The 23,795-nt window shown below is 38.1% G+C and overlaps 1 protein-coding gene across 1 annotated transcript in view; it reads right to left on the bottom strand.

The window, feature by feature from the left end:
* Nucleotides 1-5,559: 5,559 nt before the first annotated feature.
* The window catches only part of adamts17 (ADAM metallopeptidase with thrombospondin type 1 motif, 17), a 273,229-nt gene continuing 254,993 nt past the window's right edge, over nt 5,560-23,795 (bottom strand). The window contains exons 22-23 of the mRNA XM_052129527.1: nt 17,491-17,668; nt 5,560-14,320 (exon numbers count right to left, since the gene is read on the bottom strand). Of these exons, the coding sequence (XP_051985487.1) occupies nt 14,169-14,320; nt 17,491-17,668 (330 nt within the window). The 3' untranslated portion in view covers nt 5,560-14,168. The remainder of the gene's footprint in view (nt 14,321-17,490; nt 17,669-23,795) is intronic.

Below are 23,795 nucleotides of genomic sequence, written 5' to 3'. Positions count from 1 at the left end.
AAAATTAAGATTTTTAGAATAATATTTCAGCTCTGTAGGTCCATACAATACAAGTGAATGGATGCCAAAATGTTGAAGCCCATAAAGGCAGCATAAAAGTAATCAGTGGTTAAATCCATATCTTCAGAAATGATATGATAGGTGTGGGTTAGAAACAGATGAAGAACAAACAAAAGAAGATGATATTGAAAGTTAAAGTGGAGATTGACTGAGCAGGGAGGAGAATCTCTTGTAAAAATTGACTTAAATATTGATCTGTTTCTCACCCAACCTATCATATCACTTCAGAAGACATGGATTTAACCACTAGAGTCACATAGATTAGTCTACTTTTATGCTAATTTATATGATTTTTGGAGCTTCAGAATTTTGGCATCCATTCACTTGCTATGGACCAAAAGAGCTGAAATATTCTAATAATCTTTATTTCTATTCTGCTGATGAAATAAAGTCATACACATCTGGGATGGCATAAGGATGGCATTATTCCTTTAAAGCCCGATGTGGCCCCTGTACCAAACTACTGCTCTACCGCCTCTATTGTGCGGGATATGATGTGCCAATTGACCCTGCTTTTTTTTTTGCATTCCTTGGATTGTTTTGAACATGTTTTATGCGCAACAAAAACTCTCTTAGTCGGCATTAAGGGAAATTTACACACTACACATAAACTGATTTGAATGTAATTGTTTCACACATTGATACTGAAAATAACTTTTTCAGCCGAGCGGTTGTGCAACAGCAAGCTGAATTTTACCACTGTTCCACTCACCTCTGTTGGCAAGAAGCACTGCTGTTGGATCTTATGGAGTGTTTCCAGCTGGAGTCCTCTCTCTATGCACGCTGTGCAGTCCAAGCCCCTTGGCGCTTCGACAGCACTTTCACTGCCTAAAAGAGTTTATATTCTCTAAAAGGGTTTGAGTTTCCACTCACAAAAGAGTAATACACAGACAGTCATTGAACGTCCTTTTCAGGACGCGTCTTTTTGAAGATTCCCTTCCGCCTCTGTGTAGTTCCTGGGTGCGGTCGATATCTCTCCAAGACCGACAGCCACAGACGCTGCCTTGTGTGCCTGGGCAGCGGTCACACTGAGGCGGCGTTTGTGGATGGTTCATACACTCACTGCGAGAACATCACCATGGCAGCGTTGCAGTCGTGGCTCTCCTTCCTGAAGGGGATGACGACGGGCTCGGTTTTGCAGAGTAAATCCCCATGAACTACCTGCCCCCCGGCATGCTCGCTTGCTTCCGTCCGAGCTCGGGATGATTCTCCTTGGAGCCCCCGAAATTGGATGATGACATCGCCGCTGCATCGGAGAGCATCCAGGTGTCTGATGCAGAAGACTCGACTGGGCTGCCGCCTTCAGGCCAGCCCGCCCAGTCTGAGGCTGACGTGCAGATGGCCGACATGCTTACTCGGGCTGCCGTGACCTTGGGCTTGGACTGGAACCGTCCGTCCTCCCCACAGCCTTCACTGCTCGACGACTGGTACCTTGGCTCAGGGCGCTGCTCCCAGGCACGCCACCCCCACCCCCGGTACCGTTCTTCCCGGAATTGCATGACGAGCCGACGCAGTCATGGAGGGCACCTTTTACTGCCCAGGTACCGACCCCTCCGCTCGTCCGCTCTCACTATCCTGGATGTCGGGGCGGCCCACGGTCAACAATCTTGGACTTGCGATTTCTCAACCGGCCCTTACACAAACTCCCGTTCAAAATGCTCATGCAGAAACTGATTCTAACCTGCGTTCGACAGCTAGATTGGTTCGCGCTGGTAGACCTGAAGGACGCGTACTTCCACATCTCCATCTTGCCTCGACACCGAGCCTTTCAGCGGTTCGACGGCCAGGCCATTCTCTGTCAGCGACACCTGCCTGGAGTTCGGTCTGGAACATATTCACGTTATCCTGAGGCCACGACCGGGCTACATGCCCAAGGTTCCTACGACCCCCATAAGGGATCTGGTTGTGAACCTGCAAGCGCTGTCCCGGGAGGAGGCACACCCAGCCCTTTCGTTGCTGTGTCCGGTACGTGCTTTGCTTATCTATTTAGACAGCACGCAGACCTTTAAATGTTCTGAGCAGCTCCTTGTCCGCTTTGGTGTACGGCGGAAAGGGGACGGTGGAAAGGGAATGCCGTCTCCAACAGAGGTTAGCTCACTGGGTCGTTGACACCATCTCACTGGCTTGCCAGACCCAGGCCGTGCCCGCCCATTTGCGGGTTCAAGCACACTCGACGTGAAGTGTGGCATCCTTGTGGGCACTGGCCAACGGCACCTCCCTATCAGACATCTGCAGAGCAGCGGGCTGGGCAACACCCAATACCTTTGCAAGATTTTACAATCTCAGGGTTGAGTCGGTCTCGCCCGTGTTTTGTCAGTTCCAAGCCGGTAGAACTCGGTAATGCAGAACAACCGACCGGGTGTTCCACTTGCACCCAGCGCCCTTCACCAAGTTGATCCAGTGCGCCTTTTCTCCCTGATTAGCCACTAAGCATGGCTTCCTGGATGTTCTTCCTCCCTAGACTTCTGGCCTGCAAATTCAGTGGAGCAATTTGCGACCAGACCCACTACAACCACAGGTGCGCTGTCCTGTGGTTGGGCTCCGTGGTGTTTTCCACGGTACGGTCCCCCTGACAGCAGACCCATGTCTCCCTTGGGCAGTCCCACTGCCCCCAGTCACCATGCTTGTAGAGCTCCTCCCTCATCCGGCACGACCTACCACCACTTTTTTTCTACTTTGGCAACAACATTTCAATTTTCTCTCTTTGCACTGTCAAACAAATAAGTGAGCCAGTACTGAAGTATTTTACCAATCAGAAATTGGCATAATTTATTCTGGTTCAATGTAATGGCCAGCATCATCCAATCACTGCGAACCATGTTAAAATAACATTTTCCATTATAAATTCTGAATCTATGCACTGACTGCCATTGCCCCATGTCTGCCAGCCATGTTAAGTGGTCCAAACATCATCTGTAGTCTGAAACCTTTGGTCGGATGTCAGGAGTGTATGAACTTGGTTACATAGGAAAGCTATAGGATGCTCCCTTGCTCCTTATTTAGTGAATGACTTAACCTCCAGTGTGCGGTCTGGCTGAACTGGCCTCAGAACAGTTCAAAATGAACCTTATTTTCATCCTAACATTATAGCAAAATTTTTTCAGCTTTTGGATTTACTCGTTGATTTGCACTGTAATCATGTGTAATGGGAGCCAGCTGGTACATGATAATTGTGTGGTATGTGTATACCTCACTCCGCTGGCCTCAAGAGGCGCACAAGTGACTGACGCTACAGGATGTAGCCAGTTAGTCTCCTCTGTAGTGACCGCCTCAGATACCTGCTGACGCCGGTTCCCACATAGCAGTTAAAAACCAGCGGTACAAAAGTACAAAAGAATAGTCAAACCAATAATGGAATAACAGTGAAATAACAGGCTTTATAAGGAAACATAAACCAACACAAGAAGTTAAAGTAATGTGAATGTATTTTTACACATAAGACATAAGGTCCCAGCATGGGATTTCCACATAAAAACAAAACACCTTGACAATTGAACACAGGTATGTCTGAGCGCGGAATGTGTGCGTATGTGATGTGTGTGTGGATGTGTTTTTGTGAATACGTGTGTGGTGCATGGAGGAGTTGGATGTACCTGCAAGTTCTTTGCAGGTACATTGTAGGGGGGAGAGATTCGATGGAGAATCCTCCAGGGCAATTGGAAACACCCCAAAGGAAATGGAGAGCGGTAAACCTGGATCCCTGACACTGCACACATCCTCCGCTTTCTAGTCCTGGCTGACGGCTCCAATCAGGATAGAAGACTCCAATCATCTGCTCCAATCTTCTCATTGCCGCATGACCACTTGGATGCCTCCCTCACCCATCAACTTCTGCCTCCATCGGATTGTGCAAAGGCAGTGCCTGGTCCAGACTCTCTCACAATGTTTTCACTGTCTCTTTTCATTCAATTATCAACCCTACACTGAAATTACACCCCGATCTCACTTTCTCTGCTTTTTCACCTCCTTTGAATGAATGAGAGATCGGGTGCCGATCACCTTTTGAAATAAATAAAGGCAACATCTGAGGTTTTTAATACACTGTTTTCTAATAAATCAAATGACTGGGTCGTTCCAGTTATGCAGTACCTATTGAACTATATAACTTTAAGCAAAAAAAAAAAAAAAAAAAAGAGTCCAAGCAAATATAACTATAAATTGATATACAGCAGTAGAATTGAATGCTCTAGTCAGGCTCAGGCACTTAAAATGTATTAATTATAACTGAAATATTTACACAATAAAAAATGAACAGAATTCCTGATAAGATAATAGAGCTAAAGAGGGACTGTGAGAGTTAGATTACATGAGCATGTTCAATTATTTTTTATATTTTGTAATTTAATGTTTCTCTCTAATTGTATTAAAAAGAGTGGGTCAATGGCTTGAAAACCATTAGTTAAATGGAAATAACATTTCCATTGAATCAATTATCAATTAAAAGACCCCTCAATAAAAATAATAATAAAATAAAATAAATGATTAGAGAAAGAAAACATGAAACATCAGGCATTTTTCTAAATGGCCACTTATTTGTTTTAGACATTAGTGCATACCATAATTGTCAACATCTGCTGAAACCAAAGTAGTGAAGTTATTTAAAATAAAGCTGATATGATTTCCACCTTTTAAAACTAAAAGATGTTTTATGCAATATTTTAAGACATTACTGACTGTATGATGAAGAAGCGAAATTGTAATCCTATTAGGAATGACTGGACTGAGCTTTTGTGACAATGTCTTTATGACAATGTATTAGGCTAACAGCTGTACACTGTATTCCTTAATGGTAAGCATGTGAAGAAGAGCCACCATTCAAACAAACAGTGTCCTGAATACAGAGGACTTTAGAGGAGTGCTTAAACGCAGCACTGGCCTTCTCCCTACATCCTTCACTGCCACGCAAGTGCCATTTCACTTACAGAGGCAGATTTACAGGTGAAGAACAGCAGGCCGTATAGCCATTAGTCACAAACATACTTACAGCTCCTCTCACTGTAATATATATTCACAATGTTGTTGGGAGGGAAGTGCTGCAGACAACCATTAGAATGAGCAAAATGCAAATGCAAACAATAGTTGAGGAATGAGCTATGGAACTGCACAAGGTTGCAACAATGATTGTGATGCTGAAGCCTTTGGCAAGACCACAAGCCCTCTTTTATGTAGGAAACCAGATTACAATACTTAGAGACAAAAATCTAAGTATTATTTACAACCATCATAAACCATGCAAACATGTACAAGTAGCCAATATAAAGTGCAAGGTAACTATAAACTTTTAAAGCGACCTTGTTTTTTTACAATCATAATTTTTTTTCCAAAGTCATGTAAACCCCCCCAAAATAAAATCAATTTGAAAATCATAAAAAGGACAAAGGGACAAGACTGTGTACTTACTGTCATAATTACAATGCACACTTACAATTCATGAAACTTATAGCTTATAATCAGTTCAAATGGATGGTAAAGTAAAATATAAAACTATTGACTCCAAGGACAAATAGTGTGATATATTTTCAGTTTATTGAAAAATATTCAAATATATAAGATGTTTGAGAGTGCAGTGATAATGTTTATGATTTCATATTGTTATAATGTATTTGTTAACACTAAAATTATTTTCTCCATGGAGAACCATACAGTTGTGAAACTGAAGATCAAGTTAATACAATCTATTTACACACAAACAGCACATTACAACATTGTTGTAATACAGGATATAAATGAATTATAATATATATATATATATATATATATATATATATATATATATATAGTTGAAATCAGAAGTTTTTAACCACTCCACAGATTTCATATTAGCAAACTATAGTTTTTGCATGTCGTTTAAGACATCTACTTTGCACATGACATGAGTAATTTTTCAAACAATTTTTTACAGACTGTAAAAATTGATTCACTTTTAATTGACTATATCACAATTCCAGTGGGTCAGAAGTTTACATACACTAAGGGTACTTTCACACTTGGTTCAATTGCTTGGACCGAACCAGAGTTCGTTTCCTCCCCCCTCACCCTGTCCCCGCTGGTCTCTGTGCACATCATATTTTTTGGGTCCGAACCGCGGTCCGATTATGTTATCAATGTGAGTACAAGCAGCAGCTGTTTAACAACTAAAGACGATGTCTATGTGTTATGTGAAGTACTAAATTTTATCTCTTTGGATTTACCATGAAAACTTGCCATGAACAGAACAACACATGTGTTAGTCTCCCGCTGATGCAATGAATGTGCAATGCTGTGATGAATATTAGCGTTCGTCTGCCGTGAGCCTGCAGATTTAAAGAATGGGATCTGTTCTCTGAAGGCGGTGTATCTGGACACAAGCAGGTATGAGAAATGCATTATACCATAATAATTGTGATCGGGAGCCTGCAAAGACAAAAATGATATGTCATCACAAATGGTTCACGCAGCCATCATACCGCTCAAGGAGACGCATTCGGTCTCGTAGAGATGAACGTAGTTTGGTGCGAAAAGTGCAAATCAGATCCCAGAACAACAGCAAAGGACCTTGTGAAGATGTTGGAGGAACCAGGTAGACAAGGAGGCAGATGTCACTGCTTCAAAACCACCATAAAGAAAGTGCACATTAGGACAAAGATCTTACTTTTTGGGGAAATGTCCTCTTGTCTGATGAAACAAAAATGAAACTGTTTGGCCATAATGACCATCGTTATGTTTGGAGGAAAAAGGGTGAGGCTTGCAAGCCAAAGAACACCATCCCAACCATGAAGCATGGTGGTGGCAGCATCATGTTGTGGGGGTGCTTTGCTGCAGGAGGGACTGGTACACTTCACAAAATAGATGGCATCATAAGGAAGAATATTATATGGATATATTGAAGCAACATCTCAAGACATCAGCATTAGCCAATTGCAAATGGGTCTTCCAAATGGACAATGACCCCAAGCATACCTCCAAAGTGGTGGCAAAATGGCTTAAGGACAACAAAGTCAAGGCATTGGAGTAGCCATCACAAAGTCCTGACCTCAATCCAATAGAAAATTTGTGGACAGAACTGAAAAAGCGTGTGTGAGCAAGGAGGCCTACAAACCTGACTCAGTTACACCAGTTCTGTCTGGAGAAATGGGCCAAAATTCCAGCAACTTATTGTGAGAAGCTTGTGGAAAGCTACCCAAAACGTTAACCCAAGTTAACAATTTAAAGGCAATACTACCAAATGCTAACAAAGTGTGTGTACACTTCTGACCCACTGGGAATGTGATGAAAGAAATAAAAGTTGAAATAAATCACTCTATATCATTTTCTCTAACATTTCACATTCTTAAAATAAAGTAGTGATCCAAACTGACCTAAAACAGGGAACGTTTTTAACGATTAAATGTCAGGAATTGTGAAAAACCAAGTTTAAATATATTTGGTTAAGGTGTATGTAAACCTCTGACTTCAACTGTGTGTATATATATATATATATATTTGTATGAACATTTTGAAATGCTCAACTCAGCACCAATCTATTTGTGCAACTTATGACATACAGTACTGGAATATGTAAGAAAATTTCACTATACCTGTGAAAAGGTTTTGCACCAAATAGTTTTGATATAAGCAGGTAGCTACATTATGCATTAAATAACCTTAAACACAACAAAACATGTTTCATTTAAATACATACAAATGTACAAGAATAAAACATGAAAAAAAGAAGAAAAATAAAATGCTGAATTTCACAGTAGTGAAATTTGTCTAGCACCTGTTGTAACCTTGTGCTCTCTGGGTATGTAGGAGCCAAGGTCTCTACACAAACTTGGAGGCATAAACACACACATATAAGCTTTGTTCCAAAACCTAATGAGCTGCCTAACGAGACAGTATTTTAAGGCATCATATGTGCACTGCTAATAAGAAGGTACAACCTTATGCTGCCTTCTAAGATACCTTCTTTGAGTCAAATTCTAAGTAGAATCAGTAAAAAACACAAGATAAGTAAAAGAAGCTGTATCAACAACTCGATGTACTGTATATATGCAGTATATAATATAGAAGTTGTCATGTTTACCTTTTGCATTCATGGCATTTATTCACTAAAACACTACATGCTGCCATAATATAAGCCAATCACACTGTTATTGTAATTTATGATGATACTACTGCAAAGATGGATGTATAAAAGAGTGTAAATGGGCAGAATACAGACAAAAGAATGATGATAGGTGTATCTTATTTTGGACAGATGTGTGAATGGCAGAAGGCACATGAGTAAAGCAGCATATCAAACAACAGAGTAAATTGGCACTTAAGAGTATTTGAGTATATTTGATTTCTTTTTTTGATTAAAATAAAATGTTTCAATGTTCTTGGAAAATGTCTCTTCCTGAACAATCATACAGATATAGGTAAATTTGCACCAGCTTACTAAGTCTGCATGCTGTTGTGTTCAAATTGAACAGTGGAACTTCAGGTCACGCCTACCGATAACTTTGACCAATGGCAGTAAGAAGGTGTTTAGCAGCCGGTACATTTTCCTGAAAGTTTGTCCTGGCAAGCTGTTAGGAACCACTAAAATAAGTTTTGAGTTTGTTCTAAATGATGTCACACCAGTTCGTTCTTCAATTTGATATGAAGTGTGCCTTAGTCAGCTCACAAGGTTTTGGCGCATATACACATACGCACAACGCAGTGTTACTTCTGGCCATGGGGCTTAAACAAACATATGATAAAAGTTCAAATTTTAAGACCATATCCAATCTCTTGTGGGTGTATTGCACCTTGTGATATCCTATAAAAGAAACCTTCAGATTCTGATTTCAAATAATATTGGGAAGAGCCTTTCCAACCAGACTATCTTTGTCCACAAATGGGATATGCTAGTACATTTACTGTCTATATTGCACAAAGTGAGAACTAAAATAATTACTCTTACATTTTAAATTAAGGCACATGAATACTTTGTGAAAGCAGATAATGTAGATTGTCAATAATAGCCCACAGTGTGTATGAGTGCATCAACTGTGGCAACACAACACATCAGACCAAAAGATGATTCTGATATTAGACACAGATATGCCACATCCTGTATCCTGATTTCACCAAACCTTTAAGGGATAGTTCACCCAAAAATGAAAATTCTATAATCATTTACTTATCCTCATGTTGTTCCAGACTAGACTTTACTTTCTTAATTCCATGCAACAAAAGGAGAAATTTTATAGAATGTTTACAGTGCTTTTTTCATATAATGAGAGCATCTAGTGACCACGGTCTGTCAAGTTTCATAAAGGTACAATAAAGTAGTCCATATGACTCACATGCTAGATTCCAAGTCTTATGAAGACACACAATAACTTCTTCATAACCATTTCAATATGCAGAGGTGAAAATGAGATTGACAAGACTTGGAATATAAAGCAAGAGTCGTATGGACTACTTTTGTTGTTTGTCTTTTGCATGATACTTTTTGAAGCTTGACAGCCACTGGTCACTATATACTCTCATTGGGCCTCATTCATGAAACAAGAGTACCACTAATTTTTATGTCAATCATCCGTAAAGCTGTTCTGACATAAATTTTATGATTCATGAATGTTTTTGTATTTTCAAAAGATTGGTCCAAACAAAATGTTCACCTGCTCCCAACTATGCGTAAAACATGCATTAAGTATCTGAAAATGTGTTGTTCTTTCTGACAAACTGCCATGACTACATTGTTTCAAAATGTAAACGAAGTTAAATGAAAATAAGTAATGAAAAAAATAACTAATAATGAAATTAGTCAAAGGAATCTTAAAATAATAATAATAATAATAAAATAGTAAAAATAAAAAAAAGGTGTTTGTTGTTCTCTTTTTAAAGCACATACAATTTGTCCTTGATGCTTGCAATTATTTCTTCAAAGTATATTCTCAACTTTGCATATATCGTTTTTCCAGCTGAAGTGCTTGGCAAGGTGTTAAAAGGAAAAATGCAGTTTGAGCTCAAATTTCTCTCTTTCTTTCTTAAATGCTCTCTAATGTTATTGGTTGAACAGTTTCTTCATTTGATATGAGCTCTATAATTTTGGTTTCATAATTTAGATTAGTTATCAATAAATCAAGATGAGTTTTTAAAGCATTTAATGCTGTTAAACCTTTAAATACACACATCACGGGCAGGTGTGTACAGAATATAGCAGAACAAATACAAAATAAGCCGAGCACACTGTCGTGGCTTGCAAAGCTTTATTATTTTGGTCAAAGAGCTTCAGGCATTCTATTTATTTATCTGAAGATTCTTGCAGTTGCAATGAAAGCATATCACTGTTACCACAATAATTTTCACCAATGCTGCTTGCGATGACTGACTGAACCAGAAGGTTAATGGTGGTGAACATCCTCTTGTCGGCGTAAACTGATTTTTTTTTTACACTAAAGCTTCATGTCAAATAATTTTTATTGACCTCTTGGATCATTTACTTCACAAAAGGACCTCCGATGTCAGCTAGAACATGCGATACATTAAGTTCCTCACTTTCTTTGTGACCTCACCAGTGAGTTTGCCAAGTCTACATTTTGTGATTTGAATTGACTTAATTTTAAACCCCTTTCATTACTTTTCCACATTTCCCTATTCACATTTACAAGCAAATCTGGCGCCGGCCTTATAGGGCTGCTTTCATGGCCGCGGATTATGATAATTGTAAATAAACATGCTTGCGCGCCCCATTTACGAATGTTTGGAATCAACTAACATACAGATATTTAATAATAAATTTGGTGGGTATGAATCATTCATGAATCTGGAGGAACGTTTCCGGAAATGTAAATTTTACATACAAATTACTTGCAGAATTTACTCATATATTTAAGAATAGGCCCATAGTATGGAAAAGATCAGCATAAACTTTCTTACATTTCTTCAAAGAAAGCCATACTGGTTTGGAATAACAAGAGAGTACAATGATGATATACTTTTAATTATTGGGTGAACTAATCATTTAAAGGTTCATTCAGAATTTTTTTTCCAATTAAAAAAGTTTTACTTTTGAAACGCATGTATAAAATCATGATCGCTCACATGAGATGAGGACTCTAGTCATATCAGTAACCTAATAAAAGCTGTTTTATTCTACATGGGGGAGGGGTGCCCTCATGGGGGTTGCCATTTTAGAATCACATGACCAGCAGAATACTACTCACTTAATCTCAGTAACCATCTTGTAATTAGACTCTTCACTCTTGGATTAAATTAATCATGGCTGATTGTGAATAGTGAATTTCTTCAATGGCATCTGCAACTGAAAACATTTGGTTTTGATTGATGCATAGGCCAAACCACTAGGTGTCACTGTAAGTCCAAGATGACACAAACAAAAAGTGCACCTTTAACATTTAATGATACAACAATACAAGGCATGCTGTAACTAATCTGAAAAGTCAAAAATGGATCAACAAAAGACAATGAAATATCTCTTTCTCTCAATACAACAAAAGAGATCATGTGCTGTGCTCTATTAAATATGTGTGTAAAACTTAATGACAACAGACATCTAAAGTATATATAAATTGTGAATAATAACGTGATTATAACCAGAAGAAGGGCCAGTGTTTACTGCACCATGAGAAAAAGATAGTGGCCACATTCTGTGTCTTCTTTAATGGACCCACTGCTTACCTCAGTTGTTATAACATTGGCTCTTTTTTCATTAAATAACACAAGTTATATTAGTTGTCATTATGGCTCTGTTCCAAAACCTATTGAGCTGCCTACATAGGCAGCATTTTAAGGCATCATAGGATGCCAAGGCTCTCCCTCACTTAGGTATTATTATGCAGCATTTTAAGATATAGTACCTTCTTTTGGCCAATCCCAGGGCAGCATCACATGTACTGGATTCTTTGCCAGGAAGGCGATCCCATATAATCAGGGTTTGAATGTAACTTTTTAGTTCACCGGCCACAGTGGCTAGTAGTGTTCCAAGGTCACTAGCCATTCAGCATTTTCACTATCCAAAATCCTTCGCATCAGGTTATCTGGAGACTGTAACTGCATACATTTGTTTGGACTTTTGTTTAAACAAGAAAGGGCACAAGCCTAACGATTTAAGTCACCTTTAGAATATCTAAACTCAAACATAGGCAGTGAGAACAGGCGTAGGATAGAAGAGCAGGATAACTTATCCATTTCTGTCCTTTATTCACAGATGTTTAAACACCTTAATTCTAAAATGTACTTGCTATTATTAACATTTACCAATGGTTCTACCATTGTATAATAATAGCATTTGTAATAATAAGGCAATAACTACAGGTAAGACCAAGGATGGCTCCTCATTACTGTGGTTAGCTTAACATAGATAGATTATTGTCGTTATTGTTTTGTGGTCTCCGCCAGCCGCCGCAATATCAAAGCCTCTGTCCCAAAGCTCCAGTGATCTCATCTCTGGAGCATGCTGATGTGCGCTGTGAATCGCTGCAGCGCACATCAGAAGAACAAGAACGCAAGACCAATACAATTATATTTGCTTTGGCAGCAGCCCAAGTCACCCAACATCCACAGATTTTCAATGCAGGAAAAACCTGGAAAAAGTCACCCGCCTGACGAGTAAGAGTGAAGGAGATTTTTACCTGCATTTAGCAGGTGTTAATTTCAAACCCTTCATATAACGCTACCTTGGATGGCTGATATTCATGTAGGCAGCTCAATAGGTTTTGGACTAGTGTCTATATAACAACACTAGTTACTATAATACTAACTATAAAATAAAAGCAACAATATACAAAGCACATACTGAGGATCATGATCAGAAAATTTGAAAAAGCTGTTGTTGAAACGCTCATGGGTTTTTAGCCAACCAGTGGCCTTAAAAAATAAATAAAATCAACCTCAGCTGGTTATCTTAAAACAAAATTAATTTCAGCTTAACCCACAGTACAAAAGGCAGGCCAGTATGCTGAAGTCCAGGATCAAGTTTGGTTTACAGCAAAACCTGACTTATACATGGAGTCTTTTCAAGTTAAAACAAGCTTTAAGGCCAGAAACATACTTTACACAAGAATGCAAACACATGCAAATTCTTGGCCAGCACATTTTTAGCGTGCACTCTTATATGTTCTGTGGTGGTAACAATCTTCAGTGCTTAAGGGGCTATAGTGTTACCTTACTTTAACTACTTTTCTCCGAAAGATTCTCTAACAATTGTTCCTCCACCATGACAGTAGTTGACCTGAAAAAGAAAACCAAGGGGCCACTTTTGCATGGTATTTCAGCACCAAAAGCTGTCTTGTCCTCACAATCTAGTTAAAGCAGACACAATAAGAGCAGAAATAGCACTTCAGTATTTAAATCAAGTCATTGTCATTCCTTTCTGTGCAAACATGCCTCCTTTCAATGTAAATTATTTTAGACTGCACTTCATTCACAAAACGTGCTATTACTGCCAGATGAAAGCAGGTGGTAAAATGAATTTTATATCAAAGGGATCTTTGTGTACATTTTCTGTCAATGAAGGAAGTAGTAATTCGTCAAATAATGATAAAATGATGTAGAAGAGCATTATAGCCTGGCATACATTGAGATGGTGTAGTTAAGCACGCTTTTGGCATGTTAAAAAGATGATTCAGGTGTCTGGATCATAGTAGTAGATTGATGGTGTCTCGCAGAGTGTGCCAGATCATGGTGATCTGCTGAAACCTGTTTGCGCCGTGAACCGATCTGCAAAACTTCCTTATTGAATGGGGCATTAAATCAGAGCAGACAGAGCATTGCAAGCAATTCATACTTAGTGAGTGTAGAAGACATTTTATGCTTATGTAGCTATACATCCCTTGTGGCAATGCTGAGAATGCTATACATACTAGCATTATATTTTACAGTCATACACTGAATAATGCACAAAAAATAGAGTTGCTAAAGGCATTTATGTTCACATTATTGTGTAGAATATGTTTCGTGACTAAAAATTCTGCTGGAAATATCTTGTGCGCACCTCTTTAGTTGTTTCACTAGTCTCAGGCTAATTTAATTTTTTATACGAATATTATTATTATTAATAATAATAATAATAATAATAATAATAACATATTATTCTTGCCAGTACAAATTTAAAAGGCAAAAATAAACCTCTATGTGTTTGAGTGCTGTGGTCATTAACTCTTGGGTGGCATTTTGTTGGTATAAAAGTCTTTGCAGGTTTGGCAGCAGCGTTGATACCAGCGCATGTCCTGGCACAGGTTCTTCTCTCGGATCACCCTGCAGTATACTGCCCACTGATCCCCTGTGCACTTGTATGTCAGTGCAGCTGCCAGGGAAGACACAAGGACAAGACTAAATTACAAGGACAGAATGTAAAGAAATTATCCTTGATAACACACATGGTGTATATTGCATATATGTACTGTATGTGTGCATTATTATCTGGAAGATGTTATTTTTATTCATCTGCAATAGGTCTATAATAATAACAACTAATTGGCCAACTAATTTCCATGACTTTTCTAGGCCTGCAAAACATTTTTAAATAGACTGATATTAGCAGGTTTTCCTGATATTTTCCATGACCGTGGGAACCCTGATTTTTCTTTTAATTGTTCCATGACATTATAATCTGATGTTAGAACACTGACGTCAAAATAAAATTCAGCAGAATTTCGCTTTTTTACATTTTTGAATGTATATGGATTAGGGCTGTCGATTTAACGAGTTAATTCAGTGCGATTAATTTAACCAAAAATAATGTGTTAAAAACATTTAAGCAATTAATCGCACTTCCTCCAGACCATAATAAGGAAGAGTCCTGAGAAATGCAAGCTTGTAGTACCACCTGTTTACTCCAGAGTGCAGTAAGTGAAATTTCAGCTATATGAGCAACGCGCAGTTTATACAGTAGGCAGAAAAACTTCAGTAGGCAGAACAACACAAACATGTGTTACGTTCTTGCGTACAAAACACTTGAAGGATTGCAAATGCGATCTAAGGGATCTCAAGATGTTTTTAAAGATTGAGTAATAACTATATTTAATTTAACACAGTGACCTAAACATTTTATGTTTATGATGCAACGCACCCGAGACACTACACAAGCATGTCTGACGCAGGGTGTTGCTGGACTTCCAAAATTTGAAAGTTATCCATAAATATTTAATCACAAATAAAATCAAAGAAATTTACTTAAAACCTACTTATAAGTACTAACTCACTAATTATTTTCTTGTAGAGAGATTTAATTGTGATGTCTATATATTCTGTACATTTTGTGGTCTGCTGGCGGAAACATTTTTTTCATTTATTTTGGAGTTGTCCCTACTCGACTTGTTTTTGGTCTGATTTCTGCAAGAGATCATATTTTGTTAGAGATCATATTATTCCCAGCTTTCAACTTTGTTTTGAAAATGTTTTATTCATTTTTTTTAGCTATGACATGTCTCTTCATAAGGACTATTATTTGATTAATGTTCTGCTTTTGTTGGCAAAGTTTAGTATTCATAAATGTAAGTATGGTGGTTATAAACCATTAGTTTTAATTTTTAATTCAGAGGTTCAGCAATACCTTTCAACAATTTGCAATTTGAGTAACAAGAAAGCTGTAAAGTGTACTGAAATATGTAAACAATTTGATATTTTATTAAACTGTTTATTTATTTATTTTTCTTTTTGTTGTTGTTTGATTTAATATACCTCTTGGCTCTAGGTGTAAAAGTTCTGTAAGCATTAATAAAAAAAAAAATAAAAAAAATGACGTTGGTATAAATTAAACAAGCCCTCATTATAAATCTCCAACTGATTGACAAATTCACTTGTGAAATGGATGCTGTGAACTGTATGCCAATGATTGGCTTATGATCAACAATATGGTAGTAAACAATACATTGTATTCTAAAGCCGCTTTTTGTATTGTCTTATCAATGATTAACTCTTCTGCCAAAATAATGTAATGCATTTTAATTTTCGGAATATTTTGTATTTTATATATATATATATATATATAATTTTGTAATATTTAAAGATAACAATGTATAATTATATACAGATATAAATATGTATAATCATTACATATTGAATTATTGTTATATAAGGGGCTTTCTCAGCAAATATTTGTATATGCGATTAATCGCGATTAATTAATCGGGACACCAAGTAATTAATTTGATTACATTTTTTTTATCGATTGACAGCCCTAATATGAATACACTATTTTAAAAGATGTTTATCAGATTATTTGTATACAATTAAAATGTGATTAATTTGATGTATACTTTAACAGACATCTTGGTGACTGCTTCCTACGATAAAATAATGTTTATGCAACACAAATGTTTAAAGCAAACAAAGGCTCATTTCCAAAACCCAGTGAGCTGTCTTGCTGTCTACATAGGAAGCTGCCTTTTAAGGCAGCATTCTAACTCAAATGGAACCTCATCAATTTGGAAAGCTGCAATTTGATTGGGCAGCAATACTTTGTATCACACAAATAGCTCTATTTATACAAAGCACATGGAAAACTCAACTCACAATTGATTTCAATAGAGTTTGACATTTGCATGTTGTTAAGCTAATGACGCAATACTGTAATAAACAAATTCATCACAAATATTAGTAGTTTTAAAATTATTTTTAATTATGAAATACATTTTTTGGTATTTTACTATATTAATAACTAACATTTCTCTCAATTTGTCTGCCATTTTGGGTACATTTTTTATTAGCTTTTCACAATACATTCTGGGAGAGCGTTCTCTGAAAAGGATCCGTGTGATGAATTCGGCCAAAAATGAGGCTCCTTAGAAGGCAGCATTATTGTGGTGCCTAACTTTTGGAACAGCAGCTCACTAGGTTTTGTAAATATTTTGGCTGTGACGAAACATAACACAAGTTTGCATTTGTTACTACCATTATACATTGTATTTGGCGCAAATAAAAATTTTAATATATCCAATTTGATCAGGAGTTCTTTAATTAGGCTGATTAATCAAAAATGTTTCAAAATCCACGTAATATTATGCAACTGCAGTAAAATATTATATAGTGTATATTTATTTTCTCAATGCATGTTCCTGATTTTATTGTGCATGATTTGGAATAATGTGCACTGAAGAATTCTGCACAAAAAGACCAGAATATTTATTAAAGCTGAAGTATAAGTTCTGCGACACTAGTGCGATTAAACAGAATTGAGAAATTGCAAAAATAAACATTGTTGTGTCTGGCTGGATGGGTCGTCCCAAAAAAAAAAAAAAAAGAAGAATTTTAATAGCGCTATAATGTTAGAAACATAATGTTTAAAGGTTTTGAGAAAATTAAACTTTAGAAAATTAACCTTTGATACTTACTTAGAGCTGTTTCTGCATTTTAGGCTGGGATTAGGACAAATTATTTTAGCGTTGAAAAAGTTACACACTTCAGCTTTAAGACAGTAAATTGGATTAAATGTTATTTTATTTTTCATATCTGTAATTCAGTTAAAAATCTTACCTAGTCTAGGGGAGGTGATGGTGTTGACGTTGACTTTTACATTACATGCCACCTGATGGCACTGCCTGTATGCAGGGGGTTTCAGAACTCCAGGGCAGTCACTGCCATGACGACCGGTCACTTTGTGCATACATTGGACCACTCTGGATTGCAAGCCCCGCCCACAGGATGATGAGCACTGCAATAAACCAGTTATGACATCACAATAGATGACAACAAATATTTTCCACAATATACCCTGCTCTGACAGTACTCATTTTATTTACCAAATGCTTTAAGAGTAACATATCTAATTTTTTGTGAAGCTGATTTTAGAAATGGCCTTGCAGTATTTTAAAGGTGTATACCTTCTAATAGAGACTTGCGATGTGCAGGGAACAGTTTATGATCCTGTGAAGCCCTGGGGCACAAGCTTACTGGACCCCACTGTCCCTCCCTCTACTGCCTCAAAATAAGCACCATGCATGGGATGGAATTTTAATCGAATCTAGAAATTCCAATCATGCAGGTTTTTGTGTTGCATTTATCGGTGTTATTGCAATGTGACACTCCAAATCAAGTCAGAGCGTCTCACTGAGCTGCACCGCGACCGCACTAAGAGCAGCACCTGAAAAGCACATGAAGATTAACCACTTCTGAAGTAATAAAAGTGTGTGCTGCTTGTGAAGGTTTGTGCCTGACTTGCGTGAAAATATAACCTTTTGATAGTGAGCATAAAGATCTCCGGTTTCACTTTAATTTATTGGAAACGTTATGGCAAATGCTCTTGGGCATTGCAGGTTCATACAGGCAGGGTCAATGACCAGCAGTGACACAGAAAAGACGCCTGCTTTAATTCTGTGGAGAAGACAGAATGAAGAAACATACACTCACCTAAAGGATTATTAGGAACACCTGTTCAATTTCTCATTAATGCAATTATCACATGGCAGTTGCTTCAATGCATTTAGGGGTGTGGTCCTGGTCAGGACAATCTCCTGAAATCCAAACTGAATGTCAGAATGGGAAAGAAAGGTGATTTAAGCAATTTTGAGCGTGGCATGGTTGTTGGTGCCAGACGGGCCGGTCTGAGTATTTCACAATCTGCTCAGTTACTGGGATTTTCAAGCACAACCATTTCTAGGGTTTACAAAGAATGATGTGAAAAGGGAAAAACATCCAGTATGCGGCAGTCCTGTGGGCGAAATGCCTTGTTGATACTAGAGGTCAGAGGAGAATGGGCCGACTGATTCAAGCTGATAGAAGAGCAACTTTGCCTGAAATAACCACTCGTTACAACCGAGGTATGCAGCATAGCATTTGTGAAGCCACAACACGCACAACCTTGAGGCGGATGGGCTACAACAGCAGAAGACCCCACCGGTACCACTCATCTCCACTACAAATAGGAAAAAGAGGCTACAATTTGCAAGAGCTCACCAAAATTGGACAGTTGAAGACTGGAAAAATGTTGCCTGGTCTGATGAGTCTCGATTTCTGTTGAGACATTCAGATGGTAGAGTCAGAATTTGGCGTAAACAGAATGAGAACATGGATCCATCATGCCTTGTTACCACTGTGCAGGCTGGTGGTGGTGGTGTAATGGTGTGGGGGATGTTTTCTTGGCACACTTTAGGCCCCTTAGTGCCAATTGGGCATCGCTTAAATGCCACGGCCTACCTGAGCATTGTTTCTGACCATGTCCATCCCTTTATGGCCACCATGTACCCATCCTCTGATGGCTACTTCCAGCAGGATAATGCACCATGTCACAAAGCTCGAATCATTTCAAGTTGGTTTCTTGAACATGACAATGAGTTCACTGTACTAAAATGGTCCCCACAGTCACCAGATCTCAACCCAATAGAGCATCTTTGGGATGTGGTGGAACGGGAGCTTCGTGCCCTGGATGTGCATCCCACAAATCTCCATCAACTGCAAGATGCTATCCTATCAATATGGGCCAACATTTCTAAAGAATGCTTTCAGCACCTTGTTGAATCAATGCCACGTAGAATTAAGGCAGTTCTGAAGGCGAAAGGGGGTCAAACACAGTATTAGTATGGTGTTCCTAATAATCCTTTAGGTGAGTGTATTTTCATACAGATTCTCAAAGCTCTTCCTTCATGCGAACTAAGGACTGTTGGTTTTAAAATAACAAGTGAACGGTGAGTCTTAAAATAAGGAGTTAATGTTAAGAATTTTGAAAAGAAAGATATTACAATTGCATGTAATATTCAGTTTAGTTGGGTTTCAAATCAACAGTGTTTGTAGCCTGCTAGCATTTTCTATTGTTAGCATTTTAGCCTTTATTCTCTGCTATTTTTCAGCGTACATCCTTTTTTTCCCCACCTTTTCTTTTTTCCTTTATCAAGATTATACAATATGCATCCATCTTCCTTTCTGCGTTTTTACGTGGATTATTGCATCAATCTCAAAACCACGCTACCCAGGAACAACAATACCTATTCAACAAACAACAGTGGAAAGTCATGGCACAAACCCCCGTTATTACTGCTAGCACTGCATGTCACATGTTTACAATAGCTTCAACCATCAGCAGTGCGGGATTACATGTGATAAATGTAGTTAGGCTGACGGAGAAGATTAATGTGTTAGAGACACGCATCTGAATGTTAGTGGAAGTCAGGGAGAAAGAGATGCAGCCAGTACAGCGAGCAACACACACACTTCCGTTCCGGATGTAGAGCCCCTGCAGCAGGGCAATTGGGTGATGTCTAGGCAGCATATTCTTAAGGCATTGCGACACCACTCTCCCGTTCCTATTAGAGTTCCCAACAGGTTCTATCCACTCAGTAATGCACCCCCTGAGAAGCCTGTTGAAAGCACCTTGGTTATACACTGGTGGCCAAAGTTTGGATTTTGTTCTCATGGAAAGAAATTGGTACTTTTATTCACCAAAGTGGCATTCAACTGATCACAATATATAGTCAGGACATTAATAACATGTAAAATTACTATTACAATTTGAAAGAAATGTTCAGAAATTATTAAACTACTTCAAAGATTTCTCATAAAAAAATTCTCAATGTGCAGCAACGACAGCTTTGCAGATCATTGGCATTCTAGCAATCAGTTTGTCCAGATACTCAGGTGACATTTCACCCCGCACTTCCTGTTGCACTTGCCATAAATGTGGCTGGCTTATCGGGAAATTCTCATGCAACTTATTACAGTCTAGCTGATTCCACAAAAGCTCAATGGGTCTAAGATCCAAAACGCTCTTTTCCAATTATCTGTTGTCCTTTTCTTTTTGTTTTTCTGTTTCAAAAGTGGCTTTTTCTTTGCAACTCTTCCCATAAGGCCTGCACCCCTGAGTCTTCTCTTTAATGTTGTACATGAAACTGGTGTTGAGTGGGTAGAATTCAATGTAGCTGTCAGCTGAGGACATGTGAGGTGTCTATTTCTCAAACTAGAGACGCTGATGCACTTATCCTCTTGTTTAGTTGTATCTGGGCCTTCCACATCTCTTTCTGTCCTTGTTAGAGACAGTTATCCTTTGTCTTTGAAGACTGTAGTGTAAACATTTGTATGAAAGCATTGTATAGCCTTCATTCCTCAAAACAATGATTGACTGATGAGTTTCTAGAAGAAGCGGTTTCTTTTTGACCTTAAGACATGGCATTCTATTGCATACTGTGGAAACTCAAAAACAAAGACAACGTTAAGCTTCACTTGATGAACCAAATAGCTTTCAACTGTGTTTGATATAATGGCAAGTGATTTTCTAGTACCAAATTAGCAGTTTAGCATGATTACTCATGGATAAGGTTTTGGAGTGATGGCTGCTGGAAATGGGACTCTCTAGATTTGATAAAAAATTACTTTTTTCAAATGGCGATGGTGCTGTTTTGTTTTACATAAAAAATGTTCTTATTATACTTTGTGATCATTTGAATGCCACTTTGGTGAATTTAAGTACCAAGTGTCTTCCGAAACCGTAAAATCTGTACATTATTCCAAACATCTGGCCACCAGTGTAGGTAATTCTATTTTAAGGAACATGGAAATAGAGACTCCAGAAACCATTGTAAAATGCCTTCTTGGAGCCAGAGCATAATTTAAAAGTGCTGGTTAAAGCTAAACTTAGATTTTCTAAGACTGTTTTTCATGCCGGCACTAACAATGTCTGGCTTTGCCAGTCTTCTAAATCACTAAAACTAACAGATCACTAAAAATAATGTTAAAGAGGTGTGTGAACTTGCAAAAATTATGTCAGACACTGTATGCTCTGGTCCCCACCCTGCTCGTCGTGGTGATGAGGTTTATAGTACAACCCCAATTCTGAAAAAGTTGGGACAGTAAAAAAAAAGGAGTGATTTGTAAATTATATTCACCCTTTGCTCTATGGTTTACATTGTAAATTTCATTGTTTTTTATGTACAGAAATTTCGAATCAGATGATTGCAATACACTCAAAAAAAGTTGGGACAGTCGAGTGTTTACCACTGTGAAACATCAACATTCCTTCTAATAACAATTAAGCATTTGGGCACTGAAGACACAAGTTTGTTAAGTTTAGAAAGTGGAATTTTCCCCCATTCATCCATTCTGCAGGTCTTCAGCTGCACAATTGTATGGGGTCTTCCTTGTCATAGTGTGTGATTCATACTGCACCACACATTCTTAACTGGAGATGGTCAAGACGATGGTCAACACACCCCTGGCCCATACAGACACTGGCTTTTAGACCTGACGCTGATAACAGTTTGGATGGTCCTTTTCCTCTTTGGCCCACACAACATGACAGCTGTGTTTTGCAAAAACTTTATGAAATGTGGACTCATTGGACCAAAATCACAGTTCCACTGTTCTACTTTCCATCTAAGATGAGACTGAAGCCAGAGAACTCTGCAGTGCTTCTGGACAGTGTTGATATATGGCTTCTGCTTTGTATAGTAAAGTCATAACTTGCATCTGTGCATGCAGAGGCGAGTGGGGTTGACTAATACTTACTAAAGTAATCCCAAAGCCATGTTCATGATATCCATTACAGATGAATGATGTTTTTTAAGACAATGACATCTGAGGGATCAGAGATCACATGCATTCAGAAGTGTTTTTGTCTTGCCCTTTACGCAATGGGATTTGACCGGATTCCTTGAATCTTTTAAACATAGTGCACTGTAGAGGGTGAAATGCCCAAAATTGCTCCAATTTGTCTTAGAACACTCAAAGTGCTGGATTATTTGCTGAAGCATCAGTTGGCAAATTGACAAGTCTTTAGTGATTCTTGCTCTTGAAGAATTAGGCTGTTATTTGGAGGCTCCTTATATACTATGACACAATTGCCTAACCTGTTTAACATCTCCTGTTTCACATCACCTTGTTATTTTAACTCGTCAGATTGTTATTAGTCATAAATTGCCCATGTCTCAACTTTTTTGGAGTGTGTTGCAATCATATCGTGTGTAGTTGTAGTGCTTTCAATATAGCAAAGGGTGAATATAATTTACAACTCACTCCTTTTTGTTTATATTAACATTTTTCATTCTGTCCCAACTTTTTCAGAATTGGGGTTGTAGATTATTGTCACTGAATGGCTAGATGTCTGAGTGCTGTCCGGAGAATAGCATAGAATTTACAGACAATTGGAAGACTTTTGGGGGTAGACCTGACCTGCTTAAAAGAGATGGACTCAATCACTACAGGGAAGGTGCCACTGTCCTCTAGTAATTTGGTTCATAGTCAATAGTGAAAGTATTTGACTAACTGGGGCCCAGGTCAGAAAGTAGAAAGACTGGCTTAACCATTCTCCTGCAAGCTGCCTTGAGACCTCACACAGGTCACATAAATTACAACACAGAGACTGTATCACCTTGATATCATATAGTGACTGGGTCTGTTCCCCATACTGCAAACCACAAAAATCACATTAAGTCATTTAGATACAATTTTATTAATGTCAAACTTCAAAGAAATGGAATCACTGTGCTCTACCAGTTCAGGGTGTGCAGATACACAAAACTTTAAAACAAAATGATCCGCACTCCTTTATCTCAATATCTTAAAATTGTATTTATGTCTCACAGACGTTTCGGCCTTACAGCCAACATTGTTGTACTATAACATTATTTTATATTTCACGTTGTTATTGACTCAAACTTCTGCTTTAAAGGTGGTAATATGGATTTATGATCAGCATTTGTTGCTTAATGTGTCAGATCGCATCTATTTTTGTAAAATACGTGTTGATGAAATTGTGTATGTGCTTGTTGATGAAGTGTCTGTGGTTAGATTATTGCCCTTATATTGTTATAAAATGGATTGTACGTTTAAATCTTACATGATTGTATTAATGTGTA

This window comes from Xyrauchen texanus, chromosome 1 (genome assembly GCF_025860055.1).
Source record: "Xyrauchen texanus isolate HMW12.3.18 chromosome 1, RBS_HiC_50CHRs, whole genome shotgun sequence".
NCBI classification, from domain to species: domain Eukaryota; kingdom Metazoa; phylum Chordata; class Actinopteri; order Cypriniformes; family Catostomidae; genus Xyrauchen; species Xyrauchen texanus.
The sequence above is the reverse complement of the archived record's forward strand: the minus strand, read 5'-3'. Positions and strand labels throughout refer to the sequence as shown.